Raw genomic sequence first — 25,208 nt, 5'->3', positions numbered from 1 at the left:
AGGCATACCGTAAATCAGGTGAACATTTTTATTTCAGAAAAAGAATACCTCAGCTGAACCCTGTCTGTACTAGCTGTGGTCTTGTTGAGGGTTGATGTTTGTCTGACTCTTGCCATTTGATAATTCCAGTGAAACCGTGTCGGATTCCAGACATTGTTCATATTTGGACATGCACACGGACATTATCAAATGGCTATATTTTTAGTTCTCTCTGTTATATACATCACTGCATAGATTACATAGATTACACAGAGATATATTAATGCATTATCTAAATTGTTCAGTGATATATTAATGCATTATCTAAATTGTTCAGTGATATATTAATGCATTATCTAAATTGTTCAGTGATATATTAATGCATTATCTAAGGTGTTCAGTAATATATTAATGCATTATCTAAAGTGTTCAGTGATGTATTCATGCATTATCTAAAGTGTTCAGTGATATATTAATGCATTATCTAAATTGTTCCGTGATATATTAATGCATTATCTAAAGTGTTCAGTGATATATTAATGCATTATCTATAGTGTTCAGTGATATATTAATGCATTATCTAAAGTGTTCAGTGATATATTAATGCATTATCTATAGTGTTCAGTGATATATTAATGCATGATAGAAAGAATGTTGAACGGTTTAGACTGAAATGTATTGAATTACATTGTTGTAAAACATCATGGTTCTGGCCATCATCTTTCAGCTCAAAAAAAAGGATTTCTACTTGTGTGGGCGTTTAAGGAAAATGTTTATAATTATATACACATCTTTTTTTCTTTGTTTAGCTCACATAATGCATACTTTAAAATTATATTAAGTTGTCATAAAATAGTAATAAACATGGAAAAAAACAAAATGTAGACATCAATAAATGCATTTCCATAGCTTCCAAAATATGTTTTATGATGTGGGGGAGGGCCAAGATGGAGGCGCGGCGGCTTCAAAACAGCGTCCCGTGTATCTCACCTAGCGTACATAAATTGTTGGCTGCGTCCATCTCGCCTGGGTGGAGAGTGCTGACACCACATGTTGTGCTTCGGGTTGAAGAATATGAATAATTGTGAAATTATTGTCCACCAGTCGGAATCCTTAACACTTTGCAAACTACGCCGATATAATAACCTGCAACCTGCGAACAAATATAGAGGGCGCCGCAGTGGTGAAAGTTGCGCCGTCGCAGCAAGTTTTCTGGCTCATGTTTCTCACTCCGCTGGGGACCAAGTGGAGTGAGGGAGGGGGGAGGGGAGGGGAGGGGGGTGCTATAACCCTTCAGTTCTATCGTTTCAACTCACTGGGGCACTTCAACCCACCGGCGCGCGTTAACACATTGTTCTATTTCCATGGGTGTGAAGGACAGGGAATCATACGACACAGCCGCCTGCTGCGCGCAGGCAGTGATAGTCACGGTGAAAAGCTATGATCATGCTCGCTTTTAATGATCAGATAACTCTTGCACGTGCTTTCATATCTGGCTGTCTCAGTTCCAAAATTAATACAAGATTACGCTTTGCTCAGACTTAAGTGACTTGATCATAAACAAAACTGACATAGTTTCTTTCTGCACCCTGCCATCAATAGTTGCGGACTCCTCGTAAAATGCAGTTGAAAGGCATATTTTTACTCCTGTCTTTAGGAGCGTTCACCTCTTATTATGTTTACCAGCCCATTCCAGACAAGATAGAGGAGAGATGGAAACTCATGTTGACCGACTGTTTCTTCAGAAGTCTCAGCCACCTGGTAAGAATAATGCAAGAATGGATTTTACAATGAGCTAGAATATTAGTTTTCTATTCAGAAAACATTTGATGCAGACTTATGCTGTTGTTGTGTTTTAAATATTGTTGTGAAGTTACTATTATAGACGGTTCGTACTCAAAACTGCGCATCTCGGGTGTGCGCCAGGGATTCATGCCTAAATATATATTTATTGGCATAATTACATGTATGGTTTTAAGATGTTATTTTTTGACTAGAATGACGTGGTTATTGGCCAGTCCTTTGGCACGGTAAATAGACTTGGTAAATAGCCTAGTAGGCTATAGCCTAGAAATGGATTCCGCTGAGATCGATGTGTACATGCAGACATGCTGAATGACAGTTACAGCAGATTATGTCAAACGGTAATCCAGGTATTGTAGTCTTGCTCACCTGTTCTAATTATAGACCCTATTAAGAAAAGCGATGGTGTATTTATGAACGGAAGAACACCAGACTGTTTATACCCCAGCATTCATGACACCAGAGGTGTTTATCGATTTAGATATGATATAATTCAACATCGTATTTATTATTTCAGATGATAAAATATAAAAAATGTGTTAAACCAGGCTAATTTCCTTCTAACTAGAATTATTCATTATTATTGTTCATTATAATTGCTCAATGTCCCCATTGTAACTGCTTATAAAGCAGACAATATTTCACTCAGTCCAAGTTAAGTGAGAGAAGTGAAACAAATTTATTTTGATCATGGGGGTCAAGGGGTGAACTTCCCCTGGTATTCAGTCACCTATTGTTATTCAATTTTGACAATTTAATTATCCACGATCATGCCTGTCTCTGTCCAAGAGCAAGGAACATGCCTTTTCTGGTGCATATTTGTCCGGTGCATGGCACGCATATAAATACAGTACCAACAGGCAGTGACGGATTTAGGTATAGGCGACATGGGCAGCCACCCAGGGCGGCATCTTGCCGGGGACAGCATGGGCCACCCAGGGCGGCATCTTGCCGGGGACAGCATGGGGCACCCAGGGCGGCATCTTGCCGGGGACAGCATGGGCCACCCAGGGCGGCATCTTGCCGGGGACAGCATGGGGCACCCAGGGCGGCATCTTGCCGGGGACAGCATGGGGCGCCCGCACAAAAAAAAACATCGGAATGGTGATATTTATGTGATCGGTTCTCTATCACTTATTTGCACGTCAGGTCAATGATATCATGTCACCGTGTGGGATTGTGGGTCAATTAACCTTGTCGGAGTGGGCGTTGTGATTCCAGTTTGTGAGCTAGGCAGGCTACTGCCTGGGAAGGTCTCCCGGAACTCAGAAGTATGAGATGGGGATGGGCGCGGGGGTAGGTTGACCTTGGGCCTCCCCACTGGAAGCCCGAGGTAGGGGGAGTGGGGGAATCTATCAAATAGCGCACCTCTAACTTTGTACAGTACAAATGCAATTAGTCAAATCAGTCACACTACAAAATGCTACCAAATGAACCACAATTCATTCATAATACTGTGAATATATAGTTTCACAGACATATTGCTGCATTTTTTTCTGGTTTGTGTGAAATGGTTAAGAATAGTATAAAACCAGTCTGCACACCACCAAGGTGAATTGGTTTAGTCTTGACTCTTGGTTGACAGTATTGGGGGATGGGTAATGTAGTCTTGACTCTTGGTTGACAGTATTGGGGGATGGGTAATGTAGTCTTGACTCTTGGTTGACAGTGTTGGGGGATGGGTAATGTAGTCTTGACTCTTGGTTGACAGTATTGGGGGATGGGTAATGTAGTCTTGACTCTTGGTTGACAGTGTTGGGGGATGGGTAATGTAGTCTTGACTCTTGGTTGACAGTGTTGGGGGATGGGTAATGTAGTCTTGACTCTTGGTTGACAGTATTGGGGGATGGGTAATGTATTGATGCTAGAATACCAAATCAACACATTTGTTTCTATTTGTATTTTTTTACTTCTTTTTGATATTTATATTTATATAGTTTAAAATGTTATGATCATTTATTTCTGTTGTTCCAAATGTCTGAATAAAAATGACAGTTATTTATTTTTTTGGTGGAGGGGGCGCTGGAGGGGGGCGTTTGCCCAGGGAGCCATACAAGCTAGAACCGCCACTGCCAACAGGGAACATTGATTGAATGGATTTATGAGGAAAAGTAGTGTAAAAACTCAGAAAATGCCAACGTCATTTTAAATCATCTACCCAGGTTTACTGGGACCTGGTTGCACGGATAGACACGCAAGACCCTTTCTCCTCCTGTACAAGCTCAGAGCAGAATAGGTCAGCTCTGAGACACCCTCTGGCTAGAAAGGTACAACATTATGCTAGACACAGAGCTAGCAGCTTACCCTCCCCAAACCCTTATACATAAGGAGGTACCACAACACTTTAAGATCAGTGGATTTAGGGGCGATATCATTCTACTTCTGGAGAGCACAGGGAGTGGATGAGGAGATCTCAGTAGTCAGCTGATTGGCCCCAGTCAACCCCTGGCCATTTTTCTATTGGTATTGGAATCATAAAGGATCCTATAAGACAAAACCATAAAGGATAAAATCTCATAGAGTCCAATGGGACTGGTTCCAAAATCTGGATTCTAATTGTAATCAAATTGGATTTTTGTTTCGGAATCCTATAGGTTCCTATCAGATGTCAATAGTTTTTTTTCTCCTATAGGATTTCTATTAACGTTGTCAATGGGAATCGTATAGATATTTACATTATATTCTAAGGGATTTATCTTCTAAACTTGGCTATACATTATAGTTAACTTGGCTGCTTAAAATATGAAGAACCCACCCTCCAAACCTCTTAGACAATTATTTATGAAGGTGAAACTTGAACTATAATAACATCATAAGCAACCAATATTGTACTGCCACCCTTGCCACTTGTGATGGTGACCATATTAGTGGGGAACCGCCGGCAATGTCCCCTCTACCATCCCCCCAAGGTCCAGAGTGGAGGCAGGTGGGGAGGGAGACGGGGTGTTACAATCCTGGAAGGGAGGAAGGGAGTGGGGGACGGATGGGGAGGAGGCGGGTAGGGCGGGAGACGAGTCAAGGTAACATTCTCTGTTCCTCTCCCTACATAAAGAGAGTCAAGGTAACATTCTCTGTTCCTCTCCCTACATAAAGAGAGTCAAGGTAACATTCTCTGGTCCTCTCCCTACATAAAGAGAGTCAAGGTAACATTCTCTGTTCCTCTCCCTACATAAAGAGAGTCAAGGTAACATTCTCTGTTCCTCTCCCTACATAAAGAGAGTCAAGGTAACATTCTCTGTTCCTCTCCCTACATAAAGAGAGTCAAGGTAACATTTTCTGTTCCTCTCCCTACACAAAGAGAGTCAAGGTAACATTCTCTCTTCCTCTCCCTATTCATCCCCCCTCCATTTGTTTTCTACACTGCTGCTACTCACTGTTTATCTTCTATGCATAGTCACTAAGGCCCTACCTACATGTACAAATGACTCTTCTTGAACTGCACTGTTGATTAAGGGCTTGTAAGTAAGCATTTCACGGTAAGGTCTACGCTTGTTGTATTCAGCATTTCACGGTAAGGTCTACGCTTGTTGTATTTTAGCGCATGTGACAAATACAGTTTGATTTTATTATCCTAACATAAAGATGGTAAAGAGGACATTCTCTTGTTTTGTATGCATAGTTTACTATTATATATTACATTAAATACATGTCTATATCTTTGTTTTACCGTACCTAAAAACATATTTAGTTATAGGCAATGTAAAGATGCTGTGCATTCAAAATATTGTGTTTTTTTTAACATTGATTCCGTTGAGATTGATGTGTACATGCAGACATGCTGAATGACAGTTACAGCAGATTATGTCAAACGGTAATCCAGGTATTGTAATCCTGCTGATCTGTTCTAATTATAGACCCTATTAAGAAAATCGATGCTGTATTTATGAACGGAAGACCACCAAATTAGACGACTGTTTATCCGCCAGCATGACACCAGAGATGTTTTAGTTATGTAGACACGATATACAGTGATACATTTAACACTTTCTGACGTGACCATCTCAAATCGTGTTTAAAAAAATAACACTTTTCATAGTGTTGATAAACTAACCCCCAAGAGTGTTGGGTCCCTAACGCCGTAAATTCCAACTTAAATGAACACTTTAGAGTTGATGCAATTCCACTTCCTCATACCACTGTGTTAGGGTAAAACTGGGATGTTGAAGTACGAGGTTGTCAACAAAAAAAGCTATGTATTTAAAAACAAAAAAAAAAACGTTTTATGATAAAACGTTCACTTAGGCAGGCAGTCACTTAGTGAAGGCTACAGGACTGAAAGCCATTGAATGTAACAATTATGTCTCTGTCACTATCAAACACAGCCATGGGCGGTACTGGCACCTCGGAAAATGGTGGTACTGGCACCTCGGAAAATGGTGGTACTGGCACCTCGGAAAATGGTGGTACTGGCACCTCGGAAAATGGTGGTACTGGCACCTCGGAAAATGGTGGTACTGGCACCTTGGAAAATGGTGGTACTGGCACCCTTTTAAATACATATGCTAATAAGGCTTTACACGCTACGGTGTTAAACAATACCCCTGAAAAACAAATTACTGTAACACCACAGGTGTTAATTCCCTAACACTGAAATCTGCAAGTCACAATATGCTGGCTTGCAAAGTGTTATGTAATTCCTATTGGAATCCAGCCAGAGATAGGATAGCCAACAATTTCAACTTTTAATCAACCCCAACTGCAGTTAGAGTGACTGCCAAGGTAGGGAAGGTTAATAAATGAAACGTCTTACCCATCTAAACTGGAACAATCATTTCATTAACGTGTGGAAAAAGTCCAACCATTTGCAGATAGGATCAGTTTAGAAAAATGTATACTATTTATCATTGTGTATTATAATATCAATGAATCGATGTGCATGCAGAAACCTATATATTAAAACCAACTGTTGTAAAAAGCAACCTGCAACAAAAGATGCTAGAGAAATATGTTACTGAGGCCTCTCCGATGTCTTTTTCACTCTGAGTTAACGGGAAATTAATTCAACACAGTCGAGTAACAACAACACCAGTCAGTGGTGATTCCACTGTGATTCAAATAACACTTAATTTATTCACCGCAGTTGGTGTAAATTACTATCCAATTGGTGTTAATCCAACTAGACTCAACACTCGGATATGACACTGGTGTTAATCCAACTAGAGTCAACACTCAGATATGACACTGGTGTTAATCCAACTAGACTCAACAATCAGATATGACACTGGTGTGAACCACACTAGACTCAACACTCAGATATGACACTGGTGTGAACCCCACTAGACTCAACACTCAGATATGACACTGGTGTGAACCCCACTAGACTCAACACTCGGATATGACACTGGTGTTAACCCCACTAGACTCAACACTCAGATATGACACTGGTGTGAACCCCACTAGACTCAACACTCAGATATGACACTGGTGTGAACCCCACTAGACTCAACACTCAGATATGACACTGGTGTTAATCCAACTAGACTCAACACTCGGATATGACACTGGTGTTATTCCAACTAGACTCAACACTCAGATATGACACTGGTGTTAATCCAACTAGAGTCAACACTCGGATATGACACTGGTGTGAACCCCACTAGACTCAACACTCAGATATGACACTGGTGTGAACCCCACTAGACTCAACACTCAGATATGACACTGGTGTGAACCCCACTAGACTCAACACTCAGATATGACACTGGTGTTAATCCAACTAGAGTCAACACTCGGATATGACACTGGTGTGAACCCCACTAGACTCAACACTCGGATATGACACTGGTGTGAACCCCACTAGACTCAACACTCAGATATGACACCGGTGTGAACCCCACTAGACTCAACACTCAGATATGACACTGGTGTTAATCCAACTAGACTCAACACTCAGATATAACACTGGTGTGAACCACACTAGACTCAACACTCAGATATGACACTGGTGTTAATCCAACTAGACTCAACACTCGGATATGACACTGGTGTTATTCCAACTAGACTCAACACTCAGATATGACACTGGTGTTAATCCAACTAGAGTCAACACTCGGATATGACACTGGTGTGAACCCCACTAGACTCAACACTCGGATATGACACTGGTGTGAACCCCACTAGACTCAACACTCGGATATGACACTGGTGTGAACCCCACTAGACTCAACACTCAGATATGACACTGGTGTTAATCCAACTAGACTCAACACTCAGATATAACACTGGTGTGAACCCCACTAGACTCAATACTCAGATATGACACTGGTGTGAACCACACTAGACTCAACACTCAGATATGACACTGGTGTGAACCCCACTAGACTCAACACTCAGATATGACACTGGTGTGAACCCCACTAGACTCAACACTCAGATATGACACCGGTGTGAACCCCGCTAGACTCAACACTCAGATATGACACCGGTGTGAACCCCACTAGACTCAACACTCAGATATGACACCGGTGTGAACCCCACTAGACTCAACACTCAGATATGACACTGGTGTTAATCCAACTAGACTCAACACTCAGATATGAGACTGGTGTGAACCCCACTAGACTTAACACTCAGATATGACACTGGTGTGAACCCCACTAGACTCAACACTCAGATATAACACTCATAATACTTTTTACCTCAACACTGAGATTTTAACACCCGCAAATTTGCTTAAGGAGGAGAAAGGGTCTGTGCCACGTGGTTTGGGTTGATGATTTCAAATGACTTAAAACATTTTTTTTAGTTCTTGCGCTACCTTTCCAAGTGCTGAGCGATTAACCAACATTTCTGTTATTTTTCATTTTTTTAAACAACTAATTGACCATGTCGGTTAAATGATTGGAATTCCATTTCATTCTGTTTTTTTCTTTGATCTCTGTACGCTGTTTCTCTAGAGATAAATCGGATCAAGGCCGAACTGTTCAATGTAGTTGGGAGTTGTAGTTTCCAACAGGCCAATGTTCTACATAGTTTAGCTCAGAAAATGTGGTAATTAACTACAATGGCCATAATCCATCCTACTTGTCCGGTCTGTATGCGGTAGACCAGCGAGGGAGATAAGAACTCATGATCAAGAGGGATAGAGAGGAATTGCTTTGCGAAGTCTCTCTACCTGACAATACATGATCTAAGTGACTGATCGGTGATATTCAGCAGTCATAAATGCCTTATTTACATTGAAGAACAACAAAAATAGTGGTTTTGTCAGACGGCAGAGAGCAGCTTTATAGAGATCAGATGATGACTTGGAATGAAAAATAAAGTAATCAAATAAAACAACTTTAATTTACACAAGACTGATATATTGAATTAAAGTAAAGTAATGATGGTTAATGATGGTTAATAAGTGATCAGCAGTAATCGTCAGTCACTACTTGTAACGCTCGTCTGTGGTGGAAGAAGGTGAGGACCAATGTGCAGCGTGGTAAGTGTTCATATTTTTAATAACGTAATGAACACTGAACAATAAACAAATAAAATGACAAACGAACAGTTCTGTATTGTGCTGAAAAAAAAACACTGAACAGAAAATAAGGCTACCTAAGTATGATTCTCAATCAGAGACAACCAACGACACCTGCCTCTGATTGAGAACCATACCAGGTCAAACACAAAAACACCACATAGAAAAAGGAACCAAGACAACCCACCCAACTCACGCCCTGTCTGACCATACTAAAACAAAGACATAACAAAAGAACTAAGGTCAGAACGTGACACTACCATCATGGGACTTGTATTAATTGATCTATTCTGTGCTGTAAAAGCATTCAACATAATAGTAATTTAATTTAATAATGGAACTGAAACGGGCCCGACTTCAAAAAGCATAAATTGTCAACGTTTCTTCCAAAATCAACCCAATCAACATTCTCTGTTGATATTTATATGGGTGCCATTCACCGGCCAAAAGGTTTCAGAAAAGGCTTGACCTTTTGCGAGACAGGCATGACCGTGGGTAATGAAGATTTAATACAAATCGCTGACTGAATACCTGAGGAAGTTTACCCCATGGTACACATGATAAAACATGACCGTGGGTAATGAAGATTTAATACAAATCGCTGACTGAATACCTGAGGAAGTTTACCCCATGGTACACATGATAAAACATGACCGTGGGTAATGAAGATGTAATACAAATCGCTGACTGAATACCTGAGGAAGTTTACCCCATGGTACACATGATAAAACATGACCGTGGGTAATGAAGATGTAATACAAATCGCTGACTGAATACCTGAGGAAGTTTACCCCATGGTACACATGATAAAACATGACCGTGGGTAATGAAGATGTAATACAAATCGCTGACTGAATACCTGAGGAAGTTTACCCCATGGTACACATGATAAAACATGACCGTGGGTAATGAAGATGTAATACAAATCGCTGACTGAATACCTGAGGAAGTTTACCCCATGGTACACATGATAAAACATGACCGTGGGTAATGAAGATGTAATACAAATCGCTGACTGAATACCTGAGGAAGTTTACCCCATGGTACACATGATAAAACATGACCGTGGGTAATGAAGATGTAATACAAATCGCTGACTGAATACCTGGGGAAGTTTACCCCATGGTACACATGATAAAACATGACCGTGGGTAATGAAGATGTAATACAAATCGCTGACTGAATACCTGAGGAAGTTTACCCCATGGTACACATGATAAAACATGACCGTGGGTAATGAAGATGTAATACAAATCGCTGACTGAATACCTGAGGAAGTTTACCCCATGGTACACATGATAAAACATGACCGTGGGTAATGAAGATGTAATACAAATCGCTGACTGAATACCTGAGGAAGTTTACCCCAATGGTACACATGATAAAACATGACCGTGGGTAATAAAGATGTAATACAAATCGCTGACTGAATACCTGAGGAAGTTTACCCCATGGTACACATGATAAAACATGACCGTGGGTAATGAAGATGTAATACAAATCGCTGACTGAATACCTGAGGAAGTTTACCCCATGGTACACATGATAAAACATGACCGTGGGTAATGAAGATGTAATACAAATCGCTGACTGAATACCTGAGGAAGTTTACCCCATGGTACACATGATAAAACATGACCGTGGGTAATGAAGATGTAATACAAATCGCTGACTGAATACCTGGGGAAGTTTACCCCATGGTACACATGATAAAACATGACCGTGGGTAATGAAGATGGAATACAAATCGCTGACTGAATACCTGAGGAAGTTTACCCCATGGTACACATGATAAAACATGACCGTGGGTAATGAAGATGTAATACAAATCGCTGACTGAATACCTGAGGAAGTTTACCCCATGGTACACATGATAAAACATGACCGTGGGTAATGAAGATGTAATACAAATCGCTGACTGAATACCTGAGGAAGTTTACCCCATGGTACACATGATAAAACATGACCGTGGGTAATGAAGATGTAATACAAATCGCTGACTGAATACCTGAGGAAGTTTACCCCATGGTACACATGATAAAACATGACCGTGGGTAATGAAGATGTAATACAAATCGCTGACTGAATACCTGGGGAAGTTTACCCCATGGTACACATGATAAAACATGACCGTGGGTAATGAAGATGTAATACAAATCGGTGACTGAATACCTGAGGAAGTTTACCCCATGGTACACATGATAAAACATGACCGTGGGTAATGAAGATGTAATACAAATTGCTGACTGAATACCTGAGGAAGTTTACCCCATGGTACACATGATAAAACATGACCGTGGGTAATGAAGATGTAATACAAATCGCTGACTGAATACCTGGGGAAGTTCACCCCATGGTACACATGATAAAACATGACCGTGGGTAATGAAGATGTAATACAAATCGCTGACTGAATACCTGAAGAAGTTTACCCCAATGGTACACATGATAAAACATGACCGTGGGTAATGAAGATGTAATACAAATCGCTGACTGAATACCTGAGGAAGTTTACCCCATGGTACACATGATAAAACATGACCGTGGGTAATGAAGATGTAATACAAATCGCTGACTGAATACCTGGGGAAGTTTACCCCATGGTACACATGATAAAACATGACCGTGGGTAATGAAGATGTAATACAAATCGCTGACTGAATACCTGAGGAAGTTTACCCCATGGTACACATGATAAAACATGACCGTGGGTAATGAAGATGTAATACAAATCGCTGACTGAATACCTGGGGAAGTTTACCCCATGGTACACATGATAAAACATGACGTGGGTAATGAAGATGTAATACAAATCGCTGACTGAATACCTGAGGAAGTTTACCCCATGGTACACATGATAAAACATGACCGTGGGTAATGAAGATGTAATACAAATTGCTGACTGAATACCTGAGGAAGTTTACCCCATGGTACACATGATAAAACATGTATTTAGGTTCACTCAGGACAGAGTGAAATATTGTCTGCTTTATAAACGATTTATACTGTATAATAATTTGGAGATAATATTTTTGTTGATTTTTCTAGACTGGACAAAATTTTTATCTGGACCCAGTTCAATGGGGATATTGAGCATTAAATAATTTATAATAATGATTAATAATTCTAGTTGCAAGCTTACAGCAGAATAGGTCAGCTCTGAGACATCCTCTGTCTAGAAAGTTACAACGTTATGCTAGACACGGAGCTAGCAGCTTACCCTCCCCAAACCCTTATACATAAGGAGGTAACACAACACTTTAAGATCAGTGGATTTAGGGGCGATATAATTCTACTTCTGGAGAGCACAGGGAGTGGATGAGGAGATCTCAGTAGTCAGCTGATTGGCCCCAGTCAACTCCTTGCCAAGCCCTGAGCCCAGTTGAATAACACAGCTTAACTGTTTCTCTTAAGGTTTAACCTTAAGTAATAATTATCCCTTACCTAAGAGAATACAGTAGTTTAAAGACATTTTATGCAACTGTGTCCTTAGCCTCCCCACCACAGCATGTGATGACTGGGCCTCTGGTGGACAGCTGGGGCTTCTGTTGGACAGCTGGGGCCTCTGTTGGACAACTGGGGCGCTCTGGTGGACAGATGGGGCGCTCTGGTGGATAGCTGGGTCCCTCTGGTAGACAGCTGAGGCCCTCTGGTGGACAGCTGGGTTCCTCTACTGTAGATTCTCTCTGGTGGACAGCTGGAACCCTCTACTGTAGATTCTCTCTGGTGGACAGCTGGGTTCCTCTACTGTAGATTCTCTCTGGTGGACAGCTGGAACCCTCTACTGTAGATTCTCTCTGGTGGACAGCTGGGGCCCTCTACTGTAGATTCTCTCTGGTGGATAGCTGGAACCCTCTAGTGTAGATTCTCTCTGTTGGACAGCTGGGGCCCTCTACTGTAGATTTTCTCTGGTGGACAGCTGGAACCCTCTACTGTAGATTCTCGCTGGTGGACAGCTGGGACCCTCTTCTGTAGATTCTCTCTGGTGTACAGCTGGGGCCATCTACTGTAGATTCTCTCTGGTGGACAGCTGGAACCCTTTACTGTAAATTCTCTCTGGTGGACAGCTGGAACCCTCTACTGTAGATTCTCTCTGGTGGACAGATGGGGCCCTCTACTGTAGATTCTCTCTGGTGGACAGCTGGAACCCTCTACTGTAGATTATCTCTGGTGGACAGCTGGGACCCTCTACTGTAGATTCTCTCTGGTGGACAGCTGGAACCCTCTACTGTAGATTCTCTCTGGTGGACAGCTGGTGCCCTCTACTGTAGATTCTCTCTGGTGGACAGCTGGAACCCTCTACTGTAGATTCTCTCTGGTGGACAGCTGGGACCCTCTACTGTAGATTCTCTTTGGTGGACAGCTGGGACCCTCTACTGTAAATTCTCTCTGGTGGACAGCTGAGGCCCTCTACTGTAGATTACCTCTGGTGGACAGCTGGTTTCCTCTACTGTTGATTCTCTCTGGTGGACACCTGGAACCCTCTATTGTAGATTCTCTCTGGTGGACAGCTAGAACCCTCTACTGTAGATTCTCTCTGGTGGACAGCTGGGACCCTCTACTGTAGATTCTCTCTGTTGGACAGCTGGGACCATCTACTGTAGATTGTCTCTGGTGGACAGCTGGGACCATCTACTGTAGATTCTCTCTGGTGGACAGTTGGGACCCTCTACTGTAGATTCTCTCTGAAGCTCACATGACTCAGGGGAAAGCCCTTTAATCCCCTGCTTGTTCCTCTCCTGTTTAGATTGTATCGTTACGTAATGATCATCTGATTCCCTCAGATTTCAAACAGACTCATTTTTCTTTATTTTTATCGACCCATATCCCTCTTTCTCGCTCTCCCTCTGTTTTTGTCCACCCTCACAGCATCCCACATAACTGTGTGCATTTCTCTCTATCCCTGCATCTCTCTCTACCTCTCTGCTCCAACATGCCTCTTCATCTCTCTCTGCAGGCAGACTTCAGTGAGCTGCTGGGGTTGAAGGACTACATGGGGGTGATGATGTTCATCACGTTTGCTGAGCGGGTGGTGCCCGTGTCAGACCAACGTGTGCACGTCACAGAGGAGCTGTTTGATGGGGTGGAGGTGGTGGTGTACCAGCCCAAACTGCAGGGCGGCGACACTGAGCTGAGGAGAGCAGTCATATACCTGCATGGAGGAGGATGGTGCTTGGGCAGCGCCAGTGAGTAGCAGTTAGGTGCTTGGTAATTGATTCATCTACCAAGCAAGCAATTAGTCAAGGCGTATACAGTATATTTATCCATCCATCCACTGATCCATTCACCCACATTCATCCATCCACTGATCCATTCACCCACATTCATCCATCCACTGATCCATTCACCCACATTCATCCATCCACTCATTGCTGTGTGTGATTATTTGATCCACCTCTACGCAGACGACACCATTCTGTATACTTCTGGCCCTTCTTTGGACACGGTGTTAACAAACCTCCAGACGAGCTTCAATGCCATACAACTCTCCTTCCGTGGTCTCCAACTGCTTTTAAATGCTAGTAAAACGAAATGCATGCTCTTCAACCAATCACTGCCCTCACCCGCTCACCTGCCCGCCTAGCATCACTACTCTGGACGGTTCTGACTAAGAATATGTGGACAACTACAAACACCTAGGTGTCTGGTTAGACTGTAAACTCTCCTTCCAGACTCACATTAAGCCTCCTTCACTCATGCTGCCAAATACCCTCATAAAGCTGACTATCCTACCGATCCTTGACCTCGGCAATGTAATTTACAAAATAGCCTCCAACACTCTACTCAGCAAATTGGATTCAGTCTATCACAGTGCCATCTGTTTTGTCACCAAAGCCCCATATACTACCCACCACTACGACCTGTATGCTCTCGTTGGCTGGTCCTCGCTACATATTCGTCCACAAACCCACTGGCTCCAGGTCATCTATAAGTCTTTGCTAGTTAAAGCTCCGCCTAATCTCAGCTCACTGGTCACCATAGCAACTACCACCCGTAGCACGTGCTCCAGCAGGTATATTTCACTGGTCATCCCCAAAGCCATCACCTACTTTGGCCGCCTTTCCTTCCAGTCCGAAATGAAATGAAAAAGTCACTGAAGCTGGAGACTGATATCTCCCTCACTAACTTTAAGCATCAGCTGTCAGAGCAGCTTACCAATCGCTGCAGCTGTACATAGCCCATCTGTAAATAGCCCATCCAACCATCTATTTCATCCCCATATTTGTATTTTTTCTGCTCTTTTGCAAACCAGTATTTATACTTACACATCCTCATCTGCACATCTATCACTCCAGTGTTCATTTGCTAAATTGTAATTACTTCGCCACTATGGCCTATTTATTGCCTTACCTCCTTACTTCATTTGCACACACTGTATACAGATTTTTCTATTGTGTTATTGACTGAATGTTTGTTTATCCCATGTGTAACTCTGTTGTTTTTGTCGCACTGCTTTGCTTTATCTTGGCCAGGTTGCAGTTGTAAATGACAACTTGTTCTCAACTGGCCTACCTGGTTAAATAAAAGTGAAATAAAAAATTAATAAAACAACTAATCCATCCATGCATCCACCCGTCCACAATGGAATGTGGGAGAGGTTCAGTTGGCTGAATGTCAGCTGGGAATCCAGACAAGAAATAACCAGAGGCCCAAGCGACATGGGGGAGGGGCTATAGGGTACATGCAAATTAAAGCTTCTATATGTCACTTTTTGGGCGACCTGACTGAATTCAGATAGAAATGTAAGTTATAGATCTGTCACTCTTATTGAAAGCAAGTCTAAGAAGTGGTAAATCTGTCTTATGTGCTCTATTAGCACCACGCCGGTAGCCATGGAGTGCATTGAAAGGCGGGTCATGGCTCACATCAACACCATCATCCCGGAAACCCTAGACTCACTCCAATTCGCATTCCGCCCCCAACAGATCCACAGATGACGCAATCTCAATCGCACTCCACACTACCATTTCCCACCTGGACAAAAGGAACACCTACAGTATGTGAGAATGCTGTTCATTGACTACAGCTCAGTGTTCAACACCATAGTGTCCTCAAAGCTCACGGGCCGCCCCCAGGTGGTGAAGGTAGGCAACAACACATCTGCTAAGCTGATCCTCAACACGGGGGCCCCTAAGGGGTGCGTGCTTAGTCCCCTCCTGTATTCCCTGTTCACCCACGACTGCGTGGCCAAGCACGACTCCAACACCATCATTAAGTTTGCTGACGACACAACAGTGGTAGGCCTGATCACCGACAACGATGAGACAGCCTATAGGGAGGAGGTCAGAGACATGGCAGTGTGGGGCCAGGACAACAACCTCTCACTCAAAGTGAGCAAGGCAAACTAGGTGATCGTGGACTACAGGAAAAGGAGGGCCGAACAGGCCCCCATTCACATCGACAGGGCTGTAGTGGAGCGTGTCGAGAGATTTAAGTTCCTTGGTGTCCACATCACCAACAAACTATCATGATCCAAACACACCAAGACAGTCATGAAAAGGGCATGACAACACCTTTTCCCCCTCAGGAGACTGAAAATATTTGGCATGAGTTCCATAATCCTCAAAGAGTTTTACAGCTGCACAATCGGGAGCATCCTGATCGGTTGCATCCCCGCCTGGTATGGCAACTGCAAGGCATCTGACCATAAGGCGCTACAGAGGGTACTGCATACGGCCCAGTACATCACTAGGGACAAGCTTCCTGACATCCAGGACCTTTATACTAGGCGGTGTCAGAGGAAGGCCCCAAAATTTGTAGAAGACTCCAGTTACCCAAGTCATAGACTGTTCTCTCTGCTGCCACACGGCAAGCGGTACCGGGGTGCCAATCTCCAAAAAGCGACTTAACAGATTCAACCACCAAGCCATAAAATTGCTGAACAATTAATCACATGGCCACCAGAACTATTTGCATTGACCCCCCCCCACCCATTTGTTTTGTACTCTGCTGCTACTTGATGTTTATTATCTGTGCATAGTTACTTCACCCCTACATACATGTACAAATGACCTCGACTAACCAACCGGTCCCCAGCACATTGACTCGGTACCGGTACCCCTTGTATATAGCCTCCACACTGACTCGGTACCGGTACCCCCTGTATATAGCCTCCACAGTGACTCGGTACCGGTACCCCCTGTATATAGCCTCCACACTGACTCGGTACCGGTACCCCCTGTATATAGCCTCCACACTGACTCGGTACCGGTACCCCCTGTATATAGCCTCCACATTGACTCTGTACAGTTACCCCCTGTAAATAGCCTCCACACTGACTCAGTACCGGTACCGCCTGTATATAGCCTCCACATTGACTCTGTACCGGTACCCCCTGTATATAGCCTCCACATTGACTCGGTACCGGTACCCCCTGTATATAGCCTCCACATTGACTCTGTACCGTAATACCCTGTATATAGCCTCCACACTGACTCGGTACCGGTACCCCCTGTATATAGCCTCCACATTGACTCTGCACCGGTACCCCCTGTATATAGCCTACACACTGACTCGGTACAGGTACCCCCTGTATATAGTCTCCACACTGACTCTGTACCGTAATACCCTGTATATAGCCTCCACATTGATTCTGTACCGTAATACCCTGTATATAGCCTCCACATTGACTCGGTACCGGTACCCCCTGTGTATAGCCTCCACATTGACTCGGTACCAGTACCCCCTGTATATAGCCTCCACACTGACTCTGTACCGTAATACCCTGTATATAGCCTCCACATTGACTCTGTACAGTTACCCTCTGTATATAGCCTCCACACTGACTCTGTACCGTAATACCCTGTATATAGCCTCCACATTGACTCTGTACCGTAATACCCTGTATATAGCCTCCACACTGACTGTACCGTAATACCCTGTATATAGCCTCCACACTGACTCTGTACCGTAATACCCTGTATATAGCCTCCACACTGACTCTGTACCGTAACACCCTGTATATAGTCTCCACATTGACTCTGTACCGTTACCCCCTGTATATAGCCTCCACATTGACTCTGTACCGGTACCCCCTGTATATAGCCTCCACACTGACTCTGTACCTTGTTTTGTCACATAAACGGAAATTAGGCAAACGATTCACATTTTAGCAACCAGGAAATGGCAAAGCGATTTCTGCATAGTGCATCTTTAAACACTGTAGTATTTACTATAGTTCAAATGAAATATTTTTGCGGACATTACTGTAGTATTTACAACAATGTTTTTTTGCAGATATTATTTACTATAGCATTCTACACTATACTACAGTTTACTGTTGAATTCATATACACGCTGTTCACCCTCCACCTCTCCTGAGGAACATACACTCTGCTCAAGCTGTTCAACACAGAGACCGTGGTATCCCCCTGGTAACCAAAAGCAATTATTTGACATGCGACAAGTGTCATGTTGTGCCTGCAATCTGCTGTGTGTGTGTGTGTGTGTGTGTGTGTGTGTGTGTGTGTGTGTGTGTGTCTGTGTGACTTGTCATGACTACAAGCCTATTGAGCATGAGATGCGCAAGATACTGCTCAAGATACTATTGAGTACTTTGTAGCTATGTTGACGATGTAAGATGCTATTAGATAATATTGTCTCTGATGGCTCTCTCTTCTCTCTCCTCTCTGTGTAGGAATGGGACCGTACGACCTCCTAGCTAGGCAGATGGTCATTGATCTTAACTCTGTGGTCGTGTCTGTAGAGTGAGTATATATTTGATGTACTGTATATCTGACATACGTCTGGTATCAGTGTTCCGTATGTTATACTGTATATTTTGTCTAACAGGTTGCTTTGAAAGGACAGTTGGGCAAAAGATGAACGTCTGGTTGTTTACATTTTGTAAAAGTGTGAAAAGGCAGTTCTCTTTTTATTTGGAACACATACAGTGCCTCCAGAAAGCGTTCGTACTCCATGATGTATTACGTTGTTGTTGTGTTAGAGCCTGAATTCAAAATGCATTTATTTTCTCGCCCATCTACACACAATACCTCATAATGACAAAGTGAAAACATGTTTTTATACATATTTGCAAATTCATTGAAAATGAAATAGAGAAATATCTAATTTTACACAAGTATTCCCATCCCGAGTCCATACTTTCTAGAAGCATTCTTCAGGCTCTGTCAAGTTGATTGTTGATCATTGCTAGACAGCCATTTTCAAGTCTTGCCATAGGCCACTCAAGAACATTCAATGTCATCTTGGTAACCAACTCCAGTGTATATTTGGCCTTGTGTTTTAGGTTATTGTCCTGCTGGAAGGTGAATTTGTCTCCCAGTTGTCCTTTGGAAAGCAGACTGAACCAGGTTTTCCTTAAGGATTATGCCTGTGCTTATAGCTGTATTACGTTTCTCTTTATCAGAAACAATACAACTGAATGTATTCAATTGAAATGTGTCTTCCACATTTAAGCCAACCCCTCTGAATCAGAGAGGTGTGGGGGGCTGCCATAATTGACATCCACGTCTTCGGCGCCCGGGGAACAGTGGGTTAGCTGCCTTGCTCAGGGGCAGAATGACATATTTTTACCTTGTCAGCCCGGGGATTAGATCCAGCAACCTTTCGATTACTGGCCCAATGCTCTAACCACTGAAGAGTAGTACTCAGTGATGTGTTGGATTTGGCCCAAAACATTACGTTTTGTACAAGCATTTCACTACCCCACAAGCATTTCGCTACATCCGCAATAACATCTGCTAAATATGTGTATGTGACCAATACAATTTGATTTGATGAAATTAAATTTGATCTGATTTGTATTCAGGACAAAAGTGTATTTATTTGCCACACTTTTGGCAGTATTACTTAAGTGCCTTGAATGCTTGTTTTGGAATATTTTGTATTCTATACAGGCTTCCTTATTTTCACTCTGTCAATTAGGTTAGTATTGTGGAGTAACTACAATGTTGTTGCACCATCCTCAGTTTTGTCATATCACAACCATTAAACTCTGTAACTGTTTTAAAATCACCATTGGCCTGAGCGGTTTCCTTCCTCTCCGGCAACTGAGTTAGGAAGGATGCCTGTTTCTTTGTAGTGTCTGGGTGTATTGACAAACCATCCAAAGCCTAATTAATAACTTCACCATCCTCAAAGGAATATTCAGCATCTGCTTTTTATTTTATTTACACAGTCAGTACCCTTTTTTTGTGAAGCATTGAAAAGCTTCCCTGGTCGTTGTGGTTGATTCTGTGCTTGAAATTCACTACTTGATTGAGGGACCTTACGATTTTCTGTATGAGTGGGGTACAGTCAATAAGTGGGGTACAGTCAATAAAAAATCATGTTAACCAGTATTATTGAACACAGCAACCTACCTAAATATGATCCCCAATCAGAGGCAACGTTAAACAGCTGCCTCTAATTGGGAACCATATCAGCACCCACATAGAAATATCTATACTAGATCACCCCCCTAGTCACGCCCTGACCTACTACACCATAGAGAACTAAGGGATCTCCATGGTAAGGGCGTGACAAATTGATAATTTTTCTACAAACAAAATTCCACTTTGATATTTTGGGGGGATTTTGTGTAGATCATTGATACAACATACATACAACATATCAATTTAATTAATTTTAAATTCAGGCTGTAACACAACAAATGTGGAAAAAGTAAAGGGGTGAAGGCCCTGTAAATGCACTCATGCAAGAATATATACATATTTTATTACTGTCTCACCAGGTTTTTATCATTGTCTCACCAGGCTTTTATTACTGTCTCACCAGGCTTGTATTACTGTCTCACCAGGCTTTTATTACTGTCTCACCAGGCTTTTATTACTGTCTCACCAGGCTTGTATTACTGTCTCACCAGGCTTTTATTACTGTCTCACCAGGCTTTTATTATTGTCTCACCAGGCTTTTATTACTTTCTCACCAGGCTTTTATTTCTGTCTCACCAGGCTTTAATTACTGTCTCACCAGGCTTTTATTACTGTCTCACCAGGCTTTTATTACTGTCTCACCAGGCTTGTATTACTGTCTCACCAGGCTTTAATTACTGTCTCACCAGGCTTTTATTGCTGTCTCACCAGGCTTTTATTACTGTCTCATCAGGCTTTTATTACTGTCTCACCAGGCTTTTATTACTGTCTCACCAGGCTTTTATTACTGTCTCACCAGGCTTTTATTACTGTCTCACCAGGCTTTAATTACTGTCTCACCAGGCTTTTATTACTGTCTCACCAGGCTTTTATTACTGTCTCATCAGGCTTTTATTACTGTCTCACCAGGCTTTTATTACTGTCTCACCAGGCTTTTATTACTGTCTCACCAGGCTTTTATTACTGTCTCATCAGGCTTTTATCACTGTCTCACCAGGCTTTTATTACTGTCTCACCAGGCTTTTATTACTGTCTCACCAGGCTTTTATTTCTGTCTCACCAGGCTTTTTCTGTCAAATCAACGACTTCACCCACAGTAGCAGCACTGTCACATCTTTATTTCTCCATCTCGCTCTCATCTACCCCCTATTTCTCTTTCATAACCTTTTCCTATCCCCTTTTATCTTTTTCAAGCACCTCTCTCTCACTCTCTCGCTCTCTCGCTTTCTCAAAATGAGAGAGAAGAAGCACTTTGTACACCACATTACATCTGTGATTCCCTCTGTGAGGGTGTGGCTGCGTGTGTGTAGGGGTACTGTATGTGTGCAAACTGCAAGCCAAATTTCTGCCAACAATATGTCGATGTTCCAATGCTAAAATGTGTTCGGCTCCAAACTGTTTTCATATGTTTCTTTGATAACGTTAATGGGCTGAGTCATATGACTGTATTATGCAGTATCATTATATGACTTACCTTTCATTTCTAAACCAGCTAATGAAAACAATGCTCTTGTATCAGCTAGCCTTTGGTCCCTGATTAGATAGATCCCATAAAGTACACTGATCATACCGGATTAGGATGTTTTGCATTAGTGATGTCAACACAACACGACAGGTTAGAAGTCCTGTCGTGAAGTTAACACCTGGGCCGTAACCAGTGAGTCAGAGCTGCTTTACAGCTATACTAGTAGTTTGTATAGAGATTAGTAATATGTCCTTATTGTTGAGTTTGTATAGAGATGAGTCAATATGTCCTTATTGTTGAGTTTGTATAGAAAATAGTCAATATGTCCTTATTGTTGTTGTTTGTATAGAGATTAGTCAGTATGTCCTTATTGTTGAGTTTGTATAGAGATTAGTCAATATGTCCTTATTGTTGAGTTTGCATAGAGATTAGTCACTATGTCCTTATTCTTCCACCCCCAGTTGGCTTAGGTACATATTGACTTCCATAGTGTACATGACATTAATAGATTTGCATATTGTTATCATTTAACTGTAGCTACCTCAGCTGGTACAGACACTAGTTCGCAGTTGAGAGGACCTGAATTCTAGCTGAGTTGACCTCTGACCCCTCCCTTGTGTCCACCCAGGTACCGCCTGGCCCCAGAGCACCACTTCCCTGTCCCATATGAGGATGTGTACCGGGTGGTGAAGCACTTCCTCCAGAGGGTGGTTCTGGCCCAGTACACTGTAGACCCAGGACGTATCGCTGTGTCCGGGGACAGCGCCGGGGGAAACCTGGCTGCTGCCGTGTCCCAGCAGGTTAGCTCTTAGTATGTGTGTGTGTGTGTGTGTGTGTGTGTGTGTGTGTGTGTGTGTGTGTGTGTGTGTGTGTCCCAGCAGGTTAGCTGTTAGTGTGTGTGTGTGTGTTAGCGGCAGTATTATCTATCCACTGTTGTTTTAATTAGCTGAGATTAGGAGGAGCAGTCCAAGACTGCAGTACAGTACAGAACAGTAAGTCTTAAGGTCCTGTGTGTGTGTGTGTGTGTGTGTGTGTGTGTGTGTGTCTGTGTGTGTGTGTCTGTGTGTGTGTGTGTGTGTGTGTGTCTCTACAGCTGCAGCAGGATCCAGAACAGCAGTTGCAGCTGAAGGTCCAGGCCCTGCTCTACCCTGTGCTGCAGGCTCTGGATCTCAATACCCCGTCCTACCAGCAGAACCAGAACATGCCTATCCTGCCCCGTACCCTAATGGTGCGCTTCTGGAGCGAGTACTTCACCAGCGACAAGACCTTCTTCAGGGCTATGATGACCAACACTCACAACAGCCCAGAGTCCGCTGCTCTGCTCAAATTCGTCAACTGGAGTGCCTTCCTGCCAGAGTCCTACCGGGGCAAGTATAACTACAGCGCTCCGGTCGTGGCGTTGTCGGCTGGAGGGGCAGGGTCGGACGGGCCATCGCGCTCCATCGCTGACCCCCGGGCCTCGCCCCTTCTGGTCCCAGACGCTGCTTTACGCTCGCTACCCAAGGCCTACGTTCTGACGTGTGAGTACGACGTGCTGCGGGACGACGGGGTGATGTACGCCGCGCGCCTGCGCCGCGCCGGTGTGGAGGTGACGCACGAACACTACGCCAGTGGTTTCCACGGCGCCCTCATGTTCACGGTGTGGCCAACCGACTTCCTGATTGGACGCACGATGACGGAAAACTTCATCAAATGGCTGCAGCATAACTTGTAGAAAACTGAAGAAAAGATACGATCGTTCAATGTTCCTTCCTGTTTCCCCTAGCAACTCAATAGCCGTTGTTTAGGTGCTGCTTAGATTTTTGTCTGTTTGGTTGTTTATTCAGTGACAGACAGTGTTTTTGTTTATGCTTGCAAACTGAGGGGTTTTCCTCTCTATGGCACTGTGTCCCAACAACAATACCAGATACCAGTCAAAAACAGGTTTGTCTGGATTTTCTAATCACCAAGGCAACCAATGAGGCAGAACATGAGGCTAAGCAACTGATACCAGATACAAGACATTTGATGAAGCCAAGTGTTTCTCCATTTGATTTCTGACACATCCATCTGATACTGCAGCTGATTCTCATCACGTTTCAAAGTGTTTAAGGTTAAGTTTTGTCATTCACTTCCTGGTGGCGTGATGCTTGCAACACCCGGGTTGTGTGTTTGATTACTATGGGGGACCAGTATGAAAATGTATGTGTTCATTACTTCATTACTGTTTATTACTTACTGTAAGTTGCTCTGGATAAAAGCATCTGCTAAAATAATAGAACATATAATATTTAAAAAATAATGTACATCTTAAGGTTAGGTCGTTGACTCCTAAGGTTTAGGATAGGCTTAAAATGAAAATCTCAAAAACAACTATCTATCACTGGATTCAAAGTTGCAACCTTTGGAATCAGAGGCAGATGCTTGTGCCCATCTGCAGTCCCTGTCCACAACACTCGAGCATAACTGAAACCTACTCGAAGGTAACAGTGCTCAATGTTGGCCTTAGTGGCCAGTGTCCGGTTTCCTCGAATACTGACTTGTAGTATCACTTGTTATTTAGTTGTGTAAAGTACTTCAGTAAAAATGCTCTAAAGTACTATCTAAGTAGTTTTTTTTCTCAACTTTTACTTTTACTTCACTACATTCCAAAGGAAAATAATGTATTTTTTACTGCATACCTTTTCCCTGACACCCAAAAGTACTCATTACATTTTGAATGATTAGCAAGACAGGAAAATGGTTCATATTCACGCACTTATCAAGAGAACATCCCTGGTCATCCCTACTGCTTCTGATCTGGCGTATTCACTTAAACACAAATGCATCGTTTGTAAATGATGTCTGAGTATTGGATTGGTCCCCTGGCTATCCATAAATAAATAAAATTACAAGAAAATTGTGTTGTTTTCTTTGCATAATAAAATAGTGAAAAAGTACTTGAGAAAAAGTCTAAAAGCATTTGGTTTTAAATATACTTAAGAATAAAACGTAAATGTATTGCTAAAATGTACTTAAGTATCAAAAGAAAAAGTATAAATCATTTTAGGAAATTTAAATTATTTATACTTTTACTTTTGATACTTAAGTACATTTTTGCAATACATTTACGTTTTATACTTAAGTATATTTAAAACCAAATACTTTTAGACTTTTTCTCAAGTAGTACTATACTATTTTA

At 42.5% G+C, this 25,208-nt stretch overlaps 1 protein-coding gene across 1 annotated transcript; it reads left to right on the top strand.

The window, feature by feature from the left end:
* The first annotated feature begins 1,271 nt into the window (after nt 1-1,271).
* Nucleotides 1,272-24,787, top strand: aadac (arylacetamide deacetylase). Its single transcript, XM_036965261.1, has 5 exons — nt 1,272-1,740; nt 14,205-14,433; nt 18,885-18,954; nt 22,677-22,848; nt 23,142-24,787. The coding sequence occupies exons 1-5, from the start codon at nt 1,600-1,602 to the stop codon at nt 23,760-23,762; spliced, it is 1,233 nt and encodes a 410-aa protein (XP_036821156.1). The 5' UTR covers nt 1,272-1,599; the 3' UTR covers nt 23,763-24,787.
* The last annotated feature ends 421 nt before the right edge of the window (nt 24,788-25,208 follow it).

Source organism: Oncorhynchus mykiss, chromosome 27 (genome assembly GCF_013265735.2).
Source record: "Oncorhynchus mykiss isolate Arlee chromosome 27, USDA_OmykA_1.1, whole genome shotgun sequence".
NCBI classification, from domain to species: Eukaryota; Metazoa; Chordata; class Actinopteri; order Salmoniformes; family Salmonidae; genus Oncorhynchus; species Oncorhynchus mykiss.
This window is presented reverse-complemented; position numbering and strand designations above follow the sequence as displayed.

Excerpts from the sequence above, each read along its gene's own strand:
- aadac (XM_036965261.1), top strand. The coding sequence starts at position 1,600 with ATGCAGTTGAAAGGCATATTTTTACTCCTGTCTTTAGGAGCGTTCACC. Across the intron at positions 14,434-18,884 it reads ATGGTGCTTGGGCAGCGCCA|GAATGGGACCGTACGACCTC; the intron begins GTGAGTAGCAGT and ends CTCTCTGTGTAG. Across the intron at positions 22,849-23,141 it reads CTGCTGCCGTGTCCCAGCAG|CTGCAGCAGGATCCAGAACA; the intron begins GTTAGCTCTTAG and ends GTGTCTCTACAG.